At 56.8% G+C, this 18,249-nt stretch overlaps 10 protein-coding genes across 10 annotated transcripts; 6 read left to right on the forward strand and 4 right to left on the reverse strand.

Moving 5' to 3' along the window:
• Positions 1-65: 65 nt before the first annotated feature.
• On the reverse strand, positions 66-739 carry SCHCODRAFT_02510441 (peptidyl-tRNA hydrolase; the record flags this gene model as incomplete). Its single annotated transcript, XM_003029676.1, has 3 exons — positions 66-424; positions 479-612; positions 666-739. 3 exons carry the CDS (start codon positions 737-739, stop codon positions 66-68), a joined length of 567 nt encoding a protein of 188 aa, XP_003029722.1.
• Positions 740-1,056: 317 nt separating this feature from the next.
• On the forward strand, positions 1,057-4,207 carry SCHCODRAFT_02634186 (cytochrome P450). Its single transcript, XM_003029276.2, has 12 exons — positions 1,057-1,199; positions 1,254-1,591; positions 1,673-1,799; positions 1,867-1,897; positions 1,960-2,039; positions 2,131-2,361; positions 2,453-2,724; positions 2,783-2,913; positions 3,004-3,115; positions 3,246-3,415; positions 3,604-3,680; positions 3,730-4,207. The coding sequence occupies exons 1-12, from the start codon at positions 1,118-1,120 to the stop codon at positions 3,768-3,770; spliced, it is 1,692 nt and encodes a 563-aa protein (XP_003029322.1). The 5' UTR covers positions 1,057-1,117; the 3' UTR covers positions 3,771-4,207.
• Positions 3,425-5,585, reverse strand: SCHCODRAFT_02634191 (uncharacterized protein). Its single transcript, XM_050345805.1, has 3 exons — positions 5,505-5,585; positions 3,730-5,453; positions 3,425-3,680 (listed from the first exon to the last, which is right to left on the reverse strand). The coding sequence occupies exon 2, from the start codon at positions 5,442-5,444 to the stop codon at positions 3,870-3,872; it is 1,575 nt and encodes a 524-aa protein (XP_050198807.1). The 5' UTR covers positions 5,445-5,453; positions 5,505-5,585; the 3' UTR covers positions 3,425-3,680; positions 3,730-3,869.
• A 124-nt stretch (positions 5,586-5,709) lies between these two features.
• SCHCODRAFT_01157650 (HAD-superfamily hydrolase) lies at positions 5,710-7,779 on the forward strand. The gene is made up of 12 exons (XM_003029277.2): positions 5,710-5,814; positions 5,888-5,922; positions 5,976-6,061; positions 6,122-6,140; positions 6,191-6,259; positions 6,314-6,435; positions 6,500-6,602; positions 6,659-6,734; positions 6,807-6,994; positions 7,067-7,211; positions 7,270-7,284; positions 7,405-7,779. The coding sequence occupies exons 1-12, from the start codon at positions 5,724-5,726 to the stop codon at positions 7,584-7,586; spliced, it is 1,131 nt and encodes a 376-aa protein (XP_003029323.2). The 5' UTR covers positions 5,710-5,723; the 3' UTR covers positions 7,587-7,779.
• On the reverse strand, positions 7,468-8,421 carry SCHCODRAFT_02634198 (uncharacterized protein). The gene is made up of 3 exons (XM_003029678.2): positions 8,350-8,421; positions 8,163-8,285; positions 7,468-8,079 (listed from the first exon to the last, which is right to left on the reverse strand). The coding sequence occupies exons 1-3, from the start codon at positions 8,399-8,401 to the stop codon at positions 7,742-7,744; spliced, it is 513 nt and encodes a 170-aa protein (XP_003029724.2). The 5' UTR covers positions 8,402-8,421; the 3' UTR covers positions 7,468-7,741.
• A 438-nt stretch (positions 8,422-8,859) lies between these two features.
• On the forward strand, positions 8,860-10,864 carry SCHCODRAFT_02634205 (glycoside hydrolase family 18 protein). Its single transcript, XM_003029278.2, has 8 exons — positions 8,860-9,198; positions 9,253-9,266; positions 9,323-9,374; positions 9,427-9,769; positions 9,822-10,011; positions 10,067-10,207; positions 10,258-10,340; positions 10,392-10,864. The coding sequence occupies exons 1-8, from the start codon at positions 8,900-8,902 to the stop codon at positions 10,746-10,748; spliced, it is 1,479 nt and encodes a 492-aa protein (XP_003029324.2). The 5' UTR covers positions 8,860-8,899; the 3' UTR covers positions 10,749-10,864.
• Positions 10,865-10,929: 65 nt separating this feature from the next.
• Positions 10,930-12,082, forward strand: SCHCODRAFT_02750903 (uncharacterized protein). The gene is made up of 5 exons (XM_003029279.3): positions 10,930-11,030; positions 11,085-11,113; positions 11,172-11,533; positions 11,585-11,668; positions 11,716-12,082. Exons 1-5 carry the CDS (start codon positions 10,974-10,976, stop codon positions 11,853-11,855), a joined length of 672 nt encoding a protein of 223 aa, XP_003029325.1. The 5' UTR covers positions 10,930-10,973; the 3' UTR covers positions 11,856-12,082.
• Positions 12,083-12,087: 5 nt separating this feature from the next.
• SCHCODRAFT_02634209 (P-loop containing nucleoside triphosphate hydrolase protein) lies at positions 12,088-15,120 on the reverse strand. The gene is made up of 13 exons (XM_003029679.2): positions 14,663-15,120; positions 14,370-14,612; positions 14,159-14,315; positions 14,008-14,102; positions 13,827-13,953; positions 13,602-13,774; positions 13,350-13,547; positions 13,217-13,291; positions 12,993-13,150; positions 12,762-12,920; positions 12,584-12,688; positions 12,340-12,436; positions 12,088-12,289 (listed from the first exon to the last, which is right to left on the reverse strand). Exons 1-13 carry the CDS (start codon positions 14,891-14,893, stop codon positions 12,260-12,262), a joined length of 1,848 nt encoding a protein of 615 aa, XP_003029725.1. The 5' UTR covers positions 14,894-15,120; the 3' UTR covers positions 12,088-12,259.
• Positions 15,121-15,335: 215 nt separating this feature from the next.
• SCHCODRAFT_02634211 (uncharacterized protein) lies at positions 15,336-15,898 on the forward strand. The gene is made up of 3 exons (XM_050345806.1): positions 15,336-15,423; positions 15,473-15,686; positions 15,857-15,898. Exons 1-2 carry the CDS (start codon positions 15,393-15,395, stop codon positions 15,595-15,597), a joined length of 156 nt encoding a protein of 51 aa, XP_050198808.1. The 5' UTR covers positions 15,336-15,392; the 3' UTR covers positions 15,598-15,686; positions 15,857-15,898.
• A 182-nt stretch (positions 15,899-16,080) lies between these two features.
• SCHCODRAFT_02634214 (uncharacterized protein) lies at positions 16,081-17,216 on the forward strand. The gene is made up of 3 exons (XM_003029280.3): positions 16,081-16,513; positions 16,565-16,772; positions 16,834-17,216. The coding sequence occupies exons 1-3, from the start codon at positions 16,282-16,284 to the stop codon at positions 16,844-16,846; spliced, it is 453 nt and encodes a 150-aa protein (XP_003029326.1). The 5' UTR covers positions 16,081-16,281; the 3' UTR covers positions 16,847-17,216.
• Positions 17,217-18,249: the final 1,033 nt, after the last annotated feature.

Consider the following 18,249-nt stretch of genomic DNA (forward strand, 5'->3'; position numbering starts at 1 on the left):
TTTCCAAAGTTTCAACGCGAAGGACTCAAGAAAAGGATTGGGGCAATGAGAAAAGAGCTGTGAGGCTACCGTGTGCCCATCTTCTCTGCTATCCTCTCGATTGCTGCTATGACCTCGTCGATACCCTCTTCTCGCCAATATGTACGCTCATGATTAGACAGACGACCAAGGACATAGTTGGGGATGTCGCCGCCAGAGCGTCCGATGCCAGCTCGTAAGCGCCAGAAGTTGCTCTTCCCTCCCAGCGCAGCTATAGTGCTTTTCACGCCGTTATGACCGTTTGCAGACCCGCCCTTCTTGACCGACAGGCTCAAAGGTTCATGGTCCAGGGAATCTTGGACGACAATCAAGCGCTCCGGGTCCCGCATGTTGAGTTCTTGCATCTTCGCTACGATGGGAGGGCCGGAGAGATTCATGGGAAATTCTAATGGCATACGTCTCAACAAGAGATGGAAAGGGTGGGTTACAAGCGACGTACTGGTCTTGTACAGGGTAACCATTCCCGTATTGTCACCGAGACTCATTCTGCCGGTGCCCACGAAACCATTCCTGCAGCTCTCTACCCGGATGCCTAACCTCGCAGCCAGACCGTCTACGATAATTTGACCAACGCTAGGAAGGACAGCATGAGTTCATGCGTACTTTCGGAGACGGAACTGGCCCACCTATGTCTTGTCGCTGGGTGTGTCATGCTGCCCAGCCCCGCAATAAAGAGCTGCGTCGGTTTTGCGAGGGCCATCCTGGTCTGTCTGCCACCAAAGAGAGTCGCGGTCAACGCGGTCAAGAGCAAGTCAATCGGTGCGTGTCGGCCCGCCGCCCGACGCGATCGGTCACGCCGTGACCGACGTATTCTCGGCATAGCGCGCCGCGTTCGCACCTTGCCCTCGCCCTCCTTCGACATGCGATGTGTATCCGCTGGATGTCGGAGAGAAGACTTGAGCACAGCGAATAACATCTCTCGATATTGACAGCTGTGGGACCCCAACGTTCAGCTGACGCGAGACGGCGCTCAATCACATGAAGGTAATTGCGATGTTGATGGGCTTGCTGCTTCCCCACATCTTGCCTCTTTACCCCACCATCTCTTCATTATCGGGCAATTAGCGAGCACTGCACCATGATTATTGCGGGAGAGCGACCGCTGACGGTGACCCTTCCTGATTTTGGAATGGGCACGTATGTTGTGGTGGGAGCTTCGCGTGAGTGATCTTCATATGCAAAGGACTTGACCTGGTCTGACCACAAACCCTCAGTCTTCCTCACCTACCGCACCCTTCACCAGCTCATCATTTATCCCTACCTGTTCTCCCCTATCCGCAACGTCCCCGGTCCTCCCCTCGGTAGCGATGGACTTCCAAGCACTGTTTCGTCCAATCCATCCGGCAATTGGCTCACCCGAAAGCTATGGACCCTCCTCGCTGGCCACTTCCCCGCTATCATCAGGAGCGAAGCCGGCGTGCTGCAGCGGGAATGGGTCAAGCAGTACGGGCCCGTCGTACGTGCGGTGGGCCCACTGGGGATCGAGCGCCTGATATTCACCTCGCATGAGGCCCTGCATAAGATCTTGCAGGAGTCGGTAGATCATCCAAGGGTAAGTGAATAAGATATTGACTTTCGTCTTCGAGAGAAGTACTTTTGTGACACCACACAAGGCTGACGATGCTCTCCTCAGCCCGACTTCATGCGCAACGTCTTGGGGATTGTGGCAGGCAATGGCCTCTTGACCGTCGAGGGGCAAGAACATAAGCTCATGAGGAAGGTGATGAATCCGGCGTTTTCGCTGCCTAATTTGGCCGCTCGTGAGTGTCCACCTCTTCCCATTCGTTTATTTCGCGGTAGCGACCACATTCGCTAACGTGATTGCAGAGACGGACATGTACTACGAGGCCATTGACGGGTAAGCATATTGCTCGGAGGAAAAAGGTGGACATCGCGCGGCTAACACGAGGATCGCAACAGCCTCCTTGAGATCATCGGTGCGCAGGTCGACGCGGATAGGTCGGGAACGAAGGCGCCCATAGTTCATATGTATGAGTGGAGTAAGTTGCCGCTCTGTCCATTCTTTTCTCCCTCCATACCCTCTATAAAGCCTGCTCACTCATACGCATGCCCACTGACACCCACCCTCAGTGAGCAAAGTCACCCTCGACATCATCTGCGAGACCGCCTTCGGCTACCGCACCGACTCCCTGCACAACCCGCACAACGAGCTCGCGGAGGCGTACGAGGAGCTCGTGAACATGCAGGACGGCCGCATGCTCGCGCGGTTCATCGCGCTCGTGAGCATCCCCGGCGCGGCGAGGTTCTTGCAGTCAGACATGGCGTATCGGTGGCGGGAGGTACTGGGGAAATTTGTGCAGCGTGAGTTCACCTTTGACGCCGCACCGGCTAACTAACTTTACTGACTACGGCTTCTTGCCCTTCTCCCCTGTGACTGACTCCCCACCTCCAGCCCAAACCCGCATCCTCCTGGAATCCATGCATCGCATCAAGCGCGTCTCCGCCGGCATTCTCGAGGAGAAGATGAAAGAAGCGCACTCCGCGCCGGGCGATTTCGAGACGAAGAAGGATATCATGAGTATCTTGGTGCGCGCGCGGATGGCGGAAGAAAAAGCCAGTGAGGGTAGGAAAGTGGGATATGCGATGAGCGATGGGGAGATGATGGATCAGGTCCTCACCTTCCTCGGTGCGGGGCATGAGACGACGGCTTCTGGGTTGGCTTGGGTGAGTGTGGTTGTTTTATCTGGTCCAAGGAGGCATATCCACTGATCATACTTCCCAGACCCTCTGGCTGCTCGCCAAAGACCCTGAAAGTCAACGCTGCCTCCGCGACGAGCTCAAACCCGTCTACGACGTGAACCCGCATCCTGACTATCGCACGTTGAAGGATTTGAAGTTTTTGGAGTGTGTGGTGTGAGTTGAAGGCCTCTTCCTTTTGTCATAGCCTCCCTTCCTCTCTCGTCTAGGTGCAGCGTCTGACATGAATACTGACGTCCTGTCCAGCATGGAAAGCCTTCGCCTCATGCCACCCGTGCCTATGACGTTCCGCAAGGCGGCGAAGACGGACTACATCGACGGCGTGCTCGTGCCGAAGGGGACGGTGTTCTATGTGCCAGTGCGTTCCCCGCTCGCTATCCCATCTTCCCTTGCCAGCCTTTCTCGTAATGTTACCCATTCCTTCCCTCCATTCTTCTTCACCCGTCCATGTACTCTCGACTATCATCATGATGACCGCTGCCTCCCAGATCCGCGTCGTCAACACCATGCGCTCCTTCTGGGGCCCCGACGCTGAGGAGTTCCGCCCCACGCGCTGGCTCGACCCGCCCAAGAGCGCGCACTTCCAGTCGTTCATTGCCGGCCCGCATGCTTGCATTGGGAAGACGATGGCGATCATTGAGATGAAGGCGATCTTGGCGTGAGTGGATCTCCATTTGGCTTGAGCTTGCTTGTGTGCGGCTCTCGACGTTGCGGTCGTCCAGCTTGATCTTGTGGTTGTCAAGTTCGACGTTGTTGTAGTCCTACTGCCCAGCTGGACGTCGTGCTTGTCTAGCTCGATGTTCTTGCTGACAATGTTGTGGTCCAGCTACTGACGACATTCCACAGAGCCCTCGTTGCCCAATTCGAGTTCGAGCCCGCGTGCGAAGGGCAGGTACCGCAGCCGACTGCAGCAGTGACGATGAGTGAGTTTGTCGTGTATGTAGGCTCTGAAACTTGCTGACGATTCCTCAGAACCGAAGGACGGAATGCCGCTGCGCGTCAGGCGGGCCTGAATAACTATTCTCTCTGTCCCCCAAGGCCTGCGCCGTCATAAATGTACAGTATCTCTATCCCATGGCCCCTTCTCTTGTATCAGTACATTATCCATATACTCAGCCTCTTTGCTCAATCTCCAGCCCATGATTCACCCTCCACAGCACATCCAGTATGAACCGGCTGAACGTGCTCCCCTCCGTCCCCACCGCCACCTTCGCCTGCCCCACAATCATCGCGTCTAGGAAGGGCAGCAGGAAAGGCTCCATCGCCAGTCCGTCGTAGCCGTTCTTCAATCGCCGGAGTCCAGCCAGCTCCGCCTCGTAGTCGCCCAGAAGGTGCGTGCAGGGGAACGTGCGGAAGAAGCCCGCGAGGTCAGGGTCGTTCTCCGGATCGGGGATATCGGTAGACAGAAAGACGGGTACGTTGTACTTGCGCAGGTCCTTAGGGTGCGGCCAGCGACGGCAAGGCGAGCGCCGGAAGGCTGGATTGCCGGTACGTGTAGCGTGCGTCGGCGACCAGGCGATGTTCTCGAGTTGCGAGAAGGTTGAGTCGTCAAGGGCGCTGCTAACATTGTAAACGAGGTCGCGCCAGATATCGCGGGCGAGGGTCGCGCGCTTCTCCTTGAAGACGCCGTCGCTCAGCCGGACGTGTACGCCGACGAAGTCCCGGCCGAGACGACGAGTGATGGCGTGCACGGTGCGCAGGAGCTCGGGGCTCGCAAAAGGCATGCTACCGCGGATGTCGCGGCGGAGGCGCAGGTTGGCGGGGTCACGGAGGCGGATGCGCGAGGAGCCAAAGAGAGTGCCGAGTTCGAGAACAGTTTCCGGGGCGCGAGCAAGGTCGGCAATGTAGAGATTTTCGGCGAACTTGCTGCTAGAGGGCGAAAGGTTGGTGAGGGTGTCGACGAAGCGATATTGGTAGACATCGTTCTCATGGAGCGGGAGGATGTCGGAGGGTGCAAGATCGAGGGCTTCGGGGACGTAGTACTCGGACATATTCCAGCGGTAGATGATCTTTTGCTTCTGCGAGATCCCACGGAGGTCGACGAGCCAGCCCCAGGGAACCAAGGTGTATGTGTCGTAGCCGATGCATTCTAGCGGGAGCGGGATGCTCTCGGGCACCATGGCGCAGTGCCTCAACCCCTCCTTATCCGAAAGCGCCAGGTGGCGTACGAGGTTGGCGTACTTGACGTAGCGCAGCGGCGCCCCCAGGCGCGCGGGTGGCGCGAGCAGCGTGCGATTGAGCAGTCGGGCGAGCACGAGCGCGTTCTCGAAAGCAATGCGTTGATTGTGGAAGCCACTATGCGGTAGGTACGATAGGTACTTCTCGCCGGGCTCACGGGTGAGCGGGCTTGGGGTGGTGTATGCGATGACTTGGGCGGCGGCGTCAGCAGGAGCGAGGGCGGAGGGAGAGCGGGGTGGGGGTGCTGCCCACCTTGTCGAGAAGAGGTAGTAGGCGGCGCCGAAGGAGCCGAGGCAGGCGATAGCGAGGAGCACGATGAGAATGGCGAGGTAGGCGTTCTTGCGGTCGGTGTCGCGATCTCGCCGCATGTGGGGTGGGCGCGTAGGGGCAGACTGTGCGCGAGGTCGGGTGAGGTTTGTAGGGCTGCGCATGCGGTATGCGCCCTTTTCCAGCGCCACGGAGGGCGACGACTGAGGCAGTCTTGATGTGAGCAGCCGTGAGGGTATCATGTTCGCCTGAGCTTCGATGTTAACGTCTTTCGATTATTGGATGCACGCGCAGTATACCTGGTTGTCATCGACCTCTTGCAGAAAGATGAAGGTCAAGAGCGAGGGAACTTTGAGCTTAAAAAAGCTTCTGGGTATACGACGCGGCGCAGGAGAACAAAAGAAAATGAAATTCGCATGATTTCAATTGACCGTTGATGAAGCCGCCGGCCCGAATACCTCCGTCGCCTGTCAATACAGCCAAACAGGTGCACCCTTGTTCTTTTCCGTGACAGCCTCGTGATGTTCGGAATCCGCAGGGCATCTTGTTGTGCCCCTCGGGTACGACTTTCTACCCCCGCGACCTTGAATCAATGTCGGTATATATCGAAGGGTATGATCAGCTCGCTGTCGCGACAACTTGGCAGACGAACTGACCTTCGTACTTCTTGCTCTGAACTCTATAGCGTCTCCGCCACCCTTGGCATTCGTCTTCGACATAGTAAGCTTTTTTGCAGGTACGAGAGGCTTCTTGACTAACCACATTGATAATAGGATGGTGTCTTCGTACACGGTCCGAGTGTCATCCCTGCTGCCTCGAAGGCTGTTGCCATGCTCGAGGGAAATAACCCTTTCGGATCGTAAGTCTCCTATATTGCACCTGGAAGGCTTAATTCATTCTCATTACTCTGCTATGACAGTCGCATACCCTTTCTTCTTGTACGCCCTGTCTATAGGCCTTCTGAACTGCTGATTGACTTGCAACTCAGCTCACTAACGGTGGTGGCGTCTCCGAGTCCATCCGGGCTAAGAAACTGACGGAGCAACTTGGAACAAAGGTAATGTAGCTTCTTCCACATTTTTGGGCGTTTTCGAAGCTGACCCGCTATCAGATTGACAACCAACAAATCCTCCAAGCGCATACTATCCTCAAGACCAAGGCCTCGCAGTACGCCGACAAGCCCATCTTGGTTCTCGGTGGAAAAGGCAACGAGTGTCGCGAGGTTGCGGAGGAGTGAGTGTCATTCCGAATGCCGTTGACGCTCTTCTGACTGTTCAACTTACCGTACTATCCGCAGGTACGGCTACAAGCACGTTTACACCACCCTCGACGTGCACAACTGGAATCACGCCGTGTGGAACTTCCACGACCAGACTGACTTCGAGCGAGCTGCGGCGAGGGTGAGCAATCAAGGCCACATGCAGATGCTCGAGGGTCGATACTGACAATACCCTAGAAAGGCCTCGACTTTTCGCAAATACCCATCCACGCTGTCTTCGTATTCCACGACCCGAGGAACTGGGCGCTAGATAGTGAGTGCTCTTCTCTTTTGACCTCTGCACACATATTGTACACCATCCTAACACCTTTCTTTTCGTCTCCAGTCCAAATCCTCCTCGACATCGTCCAGTCCGGCGGCATCATCGGCGGCCCGCACCTCTCCCCGAAGCAGCAAGTAGAGAACCCCATCGAAATCGTCTTCTGCAACCCGGACCTTATCTGGAAGAGCGACTTTGCGAGACCAAGGATCGGGCAGGGGGCGTTTAGGGAGGCGTTCCAGGCGGTGTACAAAGTGAGCAGTCGTCTGAGATATACGACATCTTTAGGGGGTATGGCCTTCCGCCGTATTGACCATACCTTGCAGTCCCTCACCGGCTTGAATTATCCCTACGTGCAATACGGCAAACCGACGGAGGCGACGTACAAGTTCGCCGAGAAGGTCCTAGTTGACCGACTCGAGAAGCTGTATGGCATACGTAGTGCGCTGCCGCCGGTGTACATGATTGGTGGTAAGCTTGCACATGCCTGTCTCTAAAGATTGAGGCTCGTACTTACGCCCTCCTGCAGATAACCCCGAATCTGGTACGTCTATCCCTGCCACTGCAAGATATCCTTGCACCCACTGTCAACGCAAGAAATTCTTGCACCTTCCTCGTGGTGTGTTCTGATTTGGCACTTTCTGGGACTGACGCTACGACGCAGACATCGCCGGCGCCAACGGCGCGAACTGGAACTCTGTCCTCGTCCACACGGGCGTGTACGACCCCGAGGAGGGCCCGCCGCGGCACCGGCCGACGCATATTGCGGAGGACGTGGCGGAGGCGGTGGAGTGGGCGATCAAGCGGGAGCATGCAAGGGTGAAGGGGGGCGGGAGGCAGCCGTGAGCGCGGATGAATACACGACTAGACTAGCAAGAATCAGGCGCGGTGAGAGCCTGATCCATCTACCTGATCACCATAGATTCCTGCTAGAATACACAACACGCATTCGCCTATCCATTCAGCTAGGCCACCCCACCGTCCCTGCTCAATATACACCTTCAACACAAACACGGCAAGTGCAGCGTAATCATCGTACAACTCCCCCCTGGCGTGTCGTTCCCATTCTGCACATACACATCATAGAACGCCGCGTCCGCCGTCGCGCACGCCAAGAAGTTGAGCTGACGCGGGTTCGTCAGGATAATTGTGTCGCCTTCCAACCCCCAATCCGTCGTGGAGGCGGTGTCGTCGAGGGTGAGCGGCTGGTAGGAGGTGGAGACGGAGGAGTTGACATTGAGGTAGAGGGGGGTGGCGGAGGAGTCGGAGTTGAGGGCGATGGTGGAGCCGAGGGTGAAGTACCCGGAGGAGGACTCGGGGCCAAGCATGGGGGTGCCGACTGGAGAGGGGTCAGAGGGGAAGCGGAGAATTCGACGAGCGTTGGTGAGCAGTAAGAGGAAAGGGATGGGACGTGCTACTGACCATTGTTCTGGAGGTAGAAGTGGAACACAGGATCCTGAACGGCACGGATTTGCGATCCGGTGGCGGCAGCTGCAGATGTGGTGCCAGTAGCTCTTGGGAGCTGAGGCGCACCGATGGCGATGCCTGATCGCTCATCGCATTAGGTATAGCTCGATGACATTGTCACGGTTCTCTCGCAAGTCCTTACCAGCGCTGGCAAAGACGACGGTGAAGAGCGTAGCGGAAACTTTCATGATCATAGTGAGATGAACAGCAAGGTGCACGATACCTTGCGTCGGCCTCTCTATATGTAGGGGAAGAGGAAGATACTCGGCGAGGCAGATCTTCGGTAAGGCTCGAGGCACTCAACGGAGGATTTATGAATCAGACTGTTCATCGAGGTTACGAGTATCGAAGGAAGTAAGCACCATGTGAACCGGATGTGCGCGCTCTGTTTTGGCAGTGTCATCAGCTGAGCCATTTTGTGTCCTAGTTCTGGCTGTATCGCCATATCGCAGCGCTCTAAAGCAGTCATCGTAGTTCCTTCGCGTAAAGTAGGAACATTAGTCTGAGAGTCAGATTATCTTAGCCAGGGCAGGCTATCTGGCTAACGCTCATGGCAGGAGTAGATCAGGAAAAGGAAAGAATAAAACCTTCCATATCCGGAAGGTATTTATGGGATGAGGCCGTTACCATGACGTCACCCTCGCTCTCGCGCCGGTCACTGTGGCAGTGGCGCGTACTGCCTCGGATTCGGAATGTCCTCTTATACCGCACTCCCTCGCAGCGAATCTGAAGAGCATCTCGATCCTCAGCACCAGCTCCTCCGCGACGAGCAGCAACTAACCGTCGAGGACGCCCCTCGACCTAATAACCGCGCGACGCACAGACGGATTCTCCTTCTCGTTCTAGGTTTCTTCATAGTTGCGTTTGGCGCGTATAAAGCGGGCCAGTTCTCTGTGTCGTATACCAAGAAGGAACCTCTGAAGGAAGCGCCTGTGAAAGGACCTGCTGAGAACGTTACGATGCCGAGGAACGGACAGTACAGTGTTGGCTAGTGCGTATGCAGCGAGTTCGTTGGGAGGGACCTGGTTGACCGACACGTTTGCAGCTTTGTGAACTGGGGTATGGTTACGACTTGCTCGAGCAATTGAGGCACCCGTCGACTGACAATCACGCAGGGATCTATGGTCGCAAGTACCCTCCCCAGCTCATCCCGGCGCAAGACTTGACGTGAGCCTACCCATCTCCCTTCCCACACATCTTCTCACCCATACCACCCCAGCCACATCCTCTACGCCTTCGCCAACGTCAACGCCGGCTCCGGCGAGGTCGCCCTCTCCGACCTCTGGGCCGACCAGGACATTCACTACGAGGGCGACTCCTGGAACGAGCCCGCCGGCAACCTCTACGGTTGTCTCAAGCAGCTCTACCTCCTGAAGAAGCAGAACCGCCACCTGAAGATCATGCTGAGCATCGGCGGGTGGACGTACTCGCCGAGTTTCCACCCGGTGGTGGTAAACCCAGCGCTGAGGGCGAAGTTCGTCGCGAGTGCAGTGCGCTTGTTGGCGGATTATGGGTTCGATGGATTGGATGTAGATTACGAGTATCCGCAAAACGATGAGCAGGTGAGTGGGGAGAGGTATAGACTGGAGGTGGAATGCTGATGGGGTTTGATAGGCGCGCGGTTACGTGTCGTTGTTGGCCGAGCTCAGGCAGGGCCTGGACGACTACGCGAGGCGCAATGGCTACAACTACAAGTTCTTGTTGACCATCGCGGCGCCGTGCGGTGCGGACAACTACAATCGTCTGCACGTCCAGGAAATGGACCGCTACCTCGACATCTGGAACATGATGGCCTACGACTTCGGTGGGTCCTGCAAGTGGACTTCGTCAACCACGCTTGCTAACATCGGCTTTCTCAGCCGGCTCGTGGGACAGCGTTGCTGGTCATCAGTCGAACCTGTATGGCCAGCCGCTGTCTGTCTCTACGGCGATCAACTGGTACCTGCAGAAGGGCGTGCCGCGCGACAAGATTGTCGTAGGCGTTCCGCTGTACGGGCGAAGTACGTTGCATCTGTTTTGCTGATTCTGCATAGAGCTCACCATAAACTAGGCTTTGCCTCGACCGAGGGCCCCGGCAAGCCTTTCAGTGGTGTCGGCGCCGGTACTTGGGAGCAGGGTGTCTACGACTATCGCGTAGGTTCAGCAATTGTATTCTGAATACCTGGACTGACCATTTCCGTTCAGACCCTCCCCCTCCCCGGCTCGCACCTCTTCCGAGACGACCAGCTTGGCGCCAGCTGGTCCTATGACTATCAGCGCAAAGAGATGGTCTCCTTTGATACCGAGGAAATTGCGCACTGGAAGGGCTCCTGGATCGCCCAGCAAGGGCTCGCCGGCAGCATGTTCTGGGAGCTCAGCGGCGACAAAGCCGGCCCAAGGAAGGACCTTACGGACAGCGGGTTTGGGAAGGACTACCAGGATGGGCGTAGCTTGGTGAAGGTCGTGAAGGATGCGATGGGCGGGCGGTTGGACTCGACGCCGAATTGGCTGGAGTATGGGACGAGCAAGTTCCAGAATCTGAGGGAGGGGATGCCGGCGTAGGGAGCGATAGCTTCTGTGTCGGTGTACACAGGACTTGGACAACTGTAATTTACCCTGAGGATGTACATAAGTATCCCTTGGGATGGGACTGCGACTTGCACCATTTTGGGCGACCATTCGTTGTAGGTCCAACCCACGTGTATGGAATCAATGTCGTCACTGGGGTCCGCCCCGGGATCCCGGGGCTAGCTGCTTGTCCTCAGCGACGACGAACGGCTTTCCACGATGCGGAAGATTTCCTATGTCCTCACCTTTTTCCTGGCGACAGCCATCCTCATTCTTGTACGTCCCCATGCCTCAGCCGATAACCGCGATGATTTATACCCCACCTTCTAGAACGCCTTCTCCGCGCGGCAGACCAACTGGTGAGGATTCCCCTCCCCATCCCCTCCACCCTGGGCGCTCACCTTGGCACCAATTCAGGGTCGTGACCAAGGACCAAGACCACGTCGAGGGGCACGTCAGTGTCCGCTACGGGCTCGACAAGCGCTGCGAGCGGCAGGTCATCTTCGTCCCCATCGACCCCGACCCTTCGGACCCCTCGAAGAACAAGGGCCGCCTCGCGTACACGGACTACGTCTGCCGCAAGTTCCCCACGCGCGTCACCGACGCGTGCGAGACGGACAACGCGGGCTTCTGCGCGGCGTGGACGAGCGCGGGCTACTTGGAGGAGCTCGCGATCGGCTTTGGCGCGATTGCGCTGTTCGCGATCCTGGTCGGCGTGAGCTCGGGCTCGCGTCGCAGGCGGGTGTGGCGCGCGGTCTCGGGACTGATTTTGCTGCAAGGTAAATAGGATGGCTCAAGGGGACGGTTAGGTGCTGATATATATTCGACAGCTGCCCTGCAGATTATCGTGTTCGCGATTGTGACGCACGAGCTAAGGACGTCGGCCTACCCTGCCTTCAAGGGCGGCAGCTTTGGTGCGTTGACACCCTCTATACTACAAGCGAGTACTGATGCTTAATAGGCGGCGCGTACATTCTGCATGTCGCGACCTGGATCGCTGGCATCCTTCTCGGCGGCGCGGTCATCACCACCGGTATCTCCGCCGACCGTGGTCACAAGTGGGCTGCAGGCAACCGTGCATACCAGCCCATCGACGGTTAAATGCAGTGTCTTTCGAGCTTCAATGCACCATGCTCGACGGCGAGATACACGACCTCGACCGCAACTCTCAGCCTTGCGCATCAAATCTCCACTTTGACGAACCTCATGACCTTACTATCTGCGCCCAGGCCTAGCGTCTGCGCTTCTGCCGCCCGCCCTAGGCGTGGCGAGCTGTATAATACTCACAATGGCCTTTTACCCAATCAATTTGTTGCTTTTGTTCGTTCGACTGTGGGGTGGGCCGTAAGAGTTCAAGAGATCAACATTGACGGGATACAGGGGCAATAAAACATACACGATCCTCCAGATTAGCAGTACAGACAATTATTACAAGAGACAGCAAGAAAAGAAAGGGATCAGTAGCGCGGGCAGTGCACCCTACAGTGCACTACTGCGAAATTCATTCATAACAGTTTGGTGATCACACCAAGGCCCTGTCGAGCAGAGGGTGAGCGCCGTGCTATGCGTTGACTGCAGTGCTCACTTTCGTCTTTCCTTCGCGGAAGAGAAGCTTCATGCCGACCTTGACGAACTCGGGGCGGCTGATGAATTCGAACTGCACGGTTGCGCGGTCGCCGGTCCTGTACGTTGTCCGCGTCAGTGACTGAGCTAAGTTCTGCGTGTACTAGCGATCGTCGATCTTGGAGTTTGACTTCCGCAATCAACAGAGGGCCACAGACACAACCTTGTACAGTACGAATCTCAACGAGGATACCAACAACACTCACCGAAGCACATTCTGTGGGTGGTCCATAGAGAGGATCTTCACCGTTTGTCGGACGGCGCCTGTATGCAGCATTGCCTGGTATCCCGGTTGCAGGGTGGTGTTGTGGCTGCAGAGGGATAGGATTAGACGCAGTTAGATATAGTGAATGTCGAGGGGGAAGGATCAGCTGCGATACTCACTAGAGAATTAGAACCTGGCCCTCAAACCGCATGACGGCTTTCGGCGGGCCCGCCTCGGTGCGATGGACAATGATCATGCCTTTGCGCACGTCGGTTCGACGGACACGCTTCAGCGCGACAGCGACGCATTGCCCGGCTTCGGCGGTGGTGACGTCCGCTCTTAGGAAGCTCGTCAGTAAGTGCCCCATACGGTGCCTTTGGCAGAACGAGTATTTCGGTCTATCTACGCACCGTTTCCTCTGCATGCTCTTCACTACGGTGTTCGCGAAATTCCCATTCGAGTCGGGTCCAAACATGATCTGGTCGCCGACCTGTATCCGTCCGCTGTTGATGATCCCGTTCACGACCGTGCCGACGTAGGGGACGCTCCAGACTTCGGTGATGGAGAACTGGAAGAGGAAGTGGTCAGTCAAGTTGCAATAAAACAACAGCATATGGATGAGAGGAGTGCGTACCTCAAGCGGCTGGTCCACGGCGAACTTATCCACATCCGCCTCGCTAGATGGGAGCAAGTTGAGGAAGGTGCGTACCTGGTGACGGGTTGGTCAATCGCTATAGGCCGCAACGGGTATGCATGAAGTCACCCACATAATCCAACCCTCTTCCATCAACGTTCGATAATCGGAATATAGGACATAATCGATTTCTTGCATATGTCGAGGCAAGCTCCACGGCTGTCTCTATAGACTCGACGAAGACCGGTGTTTTTCGACAGCCAGGAGATATTAGAATTTTAGAGACTTGTTTGATGGTCTCTTGCAGGACGTTGGCGGGGGTCATGTCGATCTGGAAGGCGTTACTTGGAAACGAGGGATATATAACAGGCAAACGTATGCAAACCTTGGTGATACAGACAACGACGGGGACATTGAGCGCCAGCGCGATGGCCAAGTGCTCTTTCGACATGCCAATGAGGCCGGCGTTGCCTCCGACCATGAGTACGACGCAGGAAGGCGCCCCGGAGGTCAAGCCGTATAATGTGGTCTTGAGATAGCGCTCGTGTCCGGCGAGATCTGCAAGCGTGTGTCGGCAGGGGTGACAGGTGAGATGGGTACAACGGCATACCGATGAAGGAGACGATCTTAGCGGACCGCTTGGAGATCTCATCCCAGCCAAGCTTCTCGCGGTGCACCGCCTTCGGGTCGGTAGATTGAGGGAGTATGGGCTGTCCGTCAGGTCCAAAGCCGAGGATCTGCGCTTGGTCAGGACTAGCGAACTAGAGTATATGCTTGACCATAGCGCGTACCTCCATGCCCACTGATGATGTTCTCCCCGTCTCAATCTCGTGCTTGTGGCGGAAGAGGCCTACGCGTGCGCTACCACGCCCATCATCGAGTACACCTGGGCTTAAATAAGATCATGCTCGAAGAGCAGAGATGACCGTTCGCCGACCGTACCACGCGTCAGAACGCCCAGTGTCGTTGACTTGCCGCTGTCGACATTGCCCACAACCGCGCAGCGCACTTCCGGTGTCAAAGAGACGCTCGGAGGGGGTAGTCGCAGGAGTAGCGTCGCCCGAGGGTGACCCGTCTTAACTTCGAAGAGCACGCAGACCTGAAGTTGGCTAAGTGGTTAGGCGCCCGTCACCTCAGTACCCCATACACGCACCTTCCCCCCGATCTCCTCGACGGCTGTCCTGATCCCCTCGACCAGAGTGTCGACCTCCTCCAGTGTCCGCTCTTTCCCCTCCCAACCCTCATCCGCGTCCGTGAGCTTCCCCGCGAAGAGCTTCGTGTGTGGCGCGCTGACGCCTATCCGGAAGACGTATTCGCCATGATGCTGGGTAATGAGGGAGGCAAGGGTATCACGAGCCGAGTCATGTTCTTTCTGCGTGCCTGCCAGGAGTTGGGTCTTGAGGGGAATAAGTCAGCTTTCACCCCCCCGCGACATCGACGACGCACCATGATCTGCTCCTCAACCTCCCTCATGCTCGTCTCCGTATCGTTCTCATCTTGAATGGCTGCAGCCCTCGTAGCATGCTCGTCATCTGTCGCCCCGTGTGTCTCCTTCTTGGGCTGCGGGTGCTTGTTCTCCTTCTCTTTGAGCTGCCGCGCGCCTTGCAGACGCTGCTTCGCCATCTCACGGCTGTGGATGTCCTCAATTTCGGTCTGGAATGTGCGCAGCGAAGTCATTGTGTCCGTCAAGTATAGGCGATGGATATTTAGCAAGGTCTTTCGAGTCAATGTGACGAGGGGGATAGCAAAGGTGACTGACGTCGAGCAAGAGCGGGGGAACAATTGTTTCCCGTTTTGGAAAAGTGACTTGTTCCTTCTTGGCGGACGCGCTCATGGTCCCCTCGTACGTATGACTTGTCGGCCACCGCCGACGAACCAGTGTCTGCTCATTCTATACTTAACAGGCGTGGGTCTCTTGACAGACCTCATAAGTATACTTGGTGTACGCGTGTTTGAAAACGTGCCAGTGAAGACCAGTGCATCCGCGGTAAGAAGCATGTCCCTGAACTCTGACAGAGGACAGCAAGTGACCTTGTTCTCGATGCTGTGCTTCTCCGTCTTCGTGTACAGTGGTTGCGCCGCTCTGCTGTGTTGTCTGGAGTCATCACCGATTGGGGCTGTTTTGGCCATCCAGTAAGCGATTCACTCGCCTCACGGATGTCTGTTGTCCGCCTCCATGCCGCCGTTCCCAAACCTCTTACTACCAGGTATGTATCCATCTCTGATCCATAGCCATAGTGTCTTTTGCCTAAGAAGGCAGGTCACGTCGGTGCATCAACGCGGGCGTGGTGTTCGCAGTACCACCCCCGACTCCCGAAGCCACTCAGGTGGCCCCGATGCGCACAGCATATCTGGCTTCCATCGCTTGGCTACAACAATGAAGTCTGGGCCCATCAGGTGCTGTCCCTTGTCCTGTTCCCAGATCAGGTAGGGGCGCATACGGCCCACACGCCAGATGCTGCCGTTATAGGTACGCCTTCATCTTGACTTTTTGGGTTGATGCGCTATGCTAACAGTGCTGTGCTATGTCCTCGCTCTATCAACTTCCTCCGAATCCATGCGCTCCGACTTCCACTCGATGCGCGCGAACCTCGGAATTGTCGCTCGTCCGCCTCGCCCCCTTTGAATCGCCTTTCGCAGTCGCAGCGCACGAAAGCTGGAATTCTGTACGCCACCCGAGCTACGCACCGTACTTTACGGTCACCGACTCCTTCTTGACTTCCTTTTGTCGGTGGTCACTGCGCCCGGCGTACGCGGCCACGACGATGGGTCGGGAGGCGCGGTGGCCCGATACGCGACATACTAGGACACGCTTCTATGAATTGCGAGTCGAGGCTTGTGACGAATGACATTACGAAGGCCATCGGCCTTAGGGCGCACTCAATCTTTGATGCCTCATTGCACTCTATCATCTCCTCGACTAGATTGATTAGACAGTCGGAGGCCGTACCTATAAAGGCTCGACCCGACCCCGGATCCTCGCTCAGGGCCTCCCCTAACTACACTTCAGCACACCAGCAGCACCCGCCCTGATCACCTCCGCCCCTTCGCTCGCCCTGATCACCATGGCCCCCCCGACATACGCGTCTAGCTCGCGCTCGGACTCCGCCCCTCAGACTCCCACGTTCCCGGACCCCGTCTACAGCGCGCCCGCGCTGCGCTCGGGGATGAGCTTGAGCTCGCTGATGCCCTTGGACACGACGCCATTACCTCCTTATACCCTCTCTCGTCCACCTTCGTACCGCCGACCCTCATGTGGCTCGTCCGTCTGTGTCAACAACCCTACCAGGACCCCTGGTGAGTACGCGCACGTACATCACCCTTGTCATCGAACTCAGACCCTCGCAGGTGCAAATTCATGCGGCAGCCCCACATGCCGATGCACCCTCGACCACCCTGATCTAGAGAGCCAAGTGCTTGACCGCAAACACTGGCCTCGCGAGGAGCAGGCGCGCAAGAGCAAGCTGCGCAAGGCCGGGGAGATCGCGTGCTGCGTCGTGCTCATCGTTGGCCTCGTTGGCATTCCCTTGGCAGTCAACCGCCTGACTATGCATCAGTGAGCACCAACAGCTCGCCTTGTCCGCACGCGCAGAAGGCTTATATGACTTCCTCTGTAGGGCCGATGCTTGAGCCACAGCACAGAACGCTGTATGCTCTGCCCTCGGACGCTATACCGAGGGCGTACAGCTGTATACCCATAGCTGTATGTGATACCTGGGCTGTGCCCTCGCCCGGCGCAGCTGCTATGTCTGGAACCTACGCAACGGTTTGTAGCCTATCCATCGGCTAGATTTCTCGATGAGGACTGGCTCTGTCGGTGCGCGGGAATGTATTATTAGCTACTCTGCATGTCTTATTCCACTGGCATGTTCTATGACTGAACGTTGAGGAATGGATGATCTCCGTGTCGCTCGCTTCGCATGTACATATGTACTATACTTACCATGTACGCACACACCGCAATGTCCATGTCTTCGGGCTGAAGGACCACCTCTTCGCACATCTGAATAGTTTGTAGGCTTTGAGGTGTAGTTGAACTGGTCTACGACTGTGAACAAGCGAGAATCGAAGACGGAAAGAAATTCAACTATGTGATACACGTGACGCGGCACATGCCGAACCGAGGCTCCCGCGGGCCGCCGAGCGACCTGACACAAAGCTCTCAAAAGACGCCCATAGGACTCTCCAGCGCGAGGCGCTGCTACCTCCGCCGCGGCGGTACGCCGCCTATTCTTCTTACTGTTCATTCTGGGTGGCCCATGGTCCTGTGCTGGCGCTCTCGCATGCCGTCCTACCCTGGCGCCCGACCCGTCCAGCCCTTCGAGTTGCTTGGCCGCAATCTAGGAGACGCCCTCATCCCAACTCCGCCGACGGGCTTCTGCTTCTTCAAATGCGCTGCCACTTCTTTCGGATGTCGCGAGGCGATGTTTGTCAGTGGGCTTCCTTGGACTCTGGCAGTGCCCCGGCTTGTCGATCGGCGCACTGCTGTCTATCCACTGTGCAGGCGGCGAACCGCCTTGCTCTGGCTTGCACCGAATCTCAATACTTGCTCCAAATCTGCCTATCATTGTGCAGCGCCTCGACGACTCCACGCGGTCGGTAGAACGTGTTGCGTGCGCGTGCGACACGCTGCGTTGCCTGCACGCAGCGCGATCGACGCTCGAAGCGGCGGCGTCGGAACACTCGATCCTGCCTCACCCGAGCTCGGAAGCTCAGTAAGAGGAGAATTCATCACCGCCCTTCACGGTCAACACTCAACGACCACTTCTCGTTTTCGAATCCTTGCGTCTGTCTGTGGCTATGTCCGGGCAGAAGACCTCAAAAGGCACCGACTCGAAGACAAATGCGTAAATGAATGACTCTGCCTGACTCGGTCAAGAACTTCAAGCACTGTTCGCAGACCTATGGCCACCACAGTTCCTCGGACCGCTTCGCCTAATGTGGTGCTGTCGTCGGCTCCACTCTTCGAGGATAACAATGTGGTCGAGTATGCTTACCGTTCCTGCAGGGCAGCTCACTGCTTCTCCGCCCCG

Source organism: Schizophyllum commune (genome assembly GCF_000143185.2).
Source record: "Schizophyllum commune H4-8 unplaced genomic scaffold SCHCOscaffold_9, whole genome shotgun sequence".
NCBI lineage: Eukaryota > Fungi > Basidiomycota > Agaricomycetes > Agaricales > Schizophyllaceae > Schizophyllum > Schizophyllum commune.

Excerpts from the sequence above, each read along its gene's own strand:
- SCHCODRAFT_02634186 (XM_003029276.2), top strand. The coding sequence starts at position 1,118 with ATGATTATTGCGGGAGAGCGACCGCTGACGGTGACCCTTCCTGATTTT. Across the intron at positions 1,800-1,866 it reads GCTGCCTAATTTGGCCGCTC|AGACGGACATGTACTACGAG; the intron begins GTGAGTGTCCAC and ends ACGTGATTGCAG. Across the intron at positions 2,914-3,003 it reads AAGTTTTTGGAGTGTGTGGT|CATGGAAAGCCTTCGCCTCA; the intron begins GTGAGTTGAAGG and ends CGTCCTGTCCAG.
- SCHCODRAFT_02634191 (XM_050345805.1), bottom strand. The coding sequence starts at position 5,444 with ATGATACCCTCACGGCTGCTCACATCAAGACTGCCTCAGTCGTCGCCC.
- SCHCODRAFT_01157650 (XM_003029277.2), top strand. The coding sequence starts at position 5,724 with ATGTTCGGAATCCGCAGGGCATCTTGTTGTGCCCCTCGGGTACGACTT. Across the intron at positions 6,735-6,806 it reads GAGGAACTGGGCGCTAGATA|TCCAAATCCTCCTCGACATC; the intron begins GTGAGTGCTCTT and ends TTTCGTCTCCAG. Across the intron at positions 6,995-7,066 it reads CGTTCCAGGCGGTGTACAAA|TCCCTCACCGGCTTGAATTA; the intron begins GTGAGCAGTCGT and ends CATACCTTGCAG.
- SCHCODRAFT_02634198 (XM_003029678.2), bottom strand. The coding sequence starts at position 8,401 with ATGATCATGAAAGTTTCCGCTACGCTCTTCACCGTCGTCTTTGCCAGC. Across the intron at positions 8,286-8,349 it reads CGTCGTCTTTGCCAGCGCTG|GCATCGCCATCGGTGCGCCT; the intron begins GTAAGGACTTGC and ends ATGAGCGATCAG. Across the intron at positions 8,080-8,162 it reads CTTCTACCTCCAGAACAATG|TCGGCACCCCCATGCTTGGC; the intron begins GTCAGTAGCACG and ends ACCCCTCTCCAG.
- SCHCODRAFT_02634205 (XM_003029278.2), top strand. The coding sequence starts at position 8,900 with ATGTCCTCTTATACCGCACTCCCTCGCAGCGAATCTGAAGAGCATCTC. Across the intron at positions 10,012-10,066 it reads CATGATGGCCTACGACTTCG|CCGGCTCGTGGGACAGCGTT; the intron begins GTGGGTCCTGCA and ends CGGCTTTCTCAG. Across the intron at positions 10,208-10,257 it reads CGTTCCGCTGTACGGGCGAA|GCTTTGCCTCGACCGAGGGC; the intron begins GTACGTTGCATC and ends ACCATAAACTAG.
- SCHCODRAFT_02750903 (XM_003029279.3), top strand. The coding sequence starts at position 10,974 with ATGCGGAAGATTTCCTATGTCCTCACCTTTTTCCTGGCGACAGCCATC. Across the intron at positions 11,031-11,084 it reads CGACAGCCATCCTCATTCTT|AACGCCTTCTCCGCGCGGCA; the intron begins GTACGTCCCCAT and ends CCCACCTTCTAG. Across the intron at positions 11,534-11,584 it reads GGGACTGATTTTGCTGCAAG|CTGCCCTGCAGATTATCGTG; the intron begins GTAAATAGGATG and ends TATATTCGACAG.
- SCHCODRAFT_02634209 (XM_003029679.2), bottom strand. The coding sequence starts at position 14,893 with ATGACTTCGCTGCGCACATTCCAGACCGAAATTGAGGACATCCACAGC. Across the intron at positions 13,775-13,826 it reads TAAGATCGTCTCCTTCATCG|ATCTCGCCGGACACGAGCGC; the intron begins GTATGCCGTTGT and ends ACACGCTTGCAG. Across the intron at positions 12,437-12,583 it reads CACCCACAGAATGTGCTTCG|GACCGGCGACCGCGCAACCG; the intron begins GTGAGTGTTGTT and ends GACAACGTACAG.
- SCHCODRAFT_02634211 (XM_050345806.1), top strand. The coding sequence starts at position 15,393 with ATGCCGCCGTTCCCAAACCTCTTACTACCAG. Across the intron at positions 15,424-15,472 it reads CCCAAACCTCTTACTACCAG|GCAGGTCACGTCGGTGCATC; the intron begins GTATGTATCCAT and ends TTGCCTAAGAAG.
- SCHCODRAFT_02634214 (XM_003029280.3), top strand. The coding sequence starts at position 16,282 with ATGGCCCCCCCGACATACGCGTCTAGCTCGCGCTCGGACTCCGCCCCT. Across the intron at positions 16,514-16,564 it reads CAACCCTACCAGGACCCCTG|GTGCAAATTCATGCGGCAGC; the intron begins GTGAGTACGCGC and ends AGACCCTCGCAG.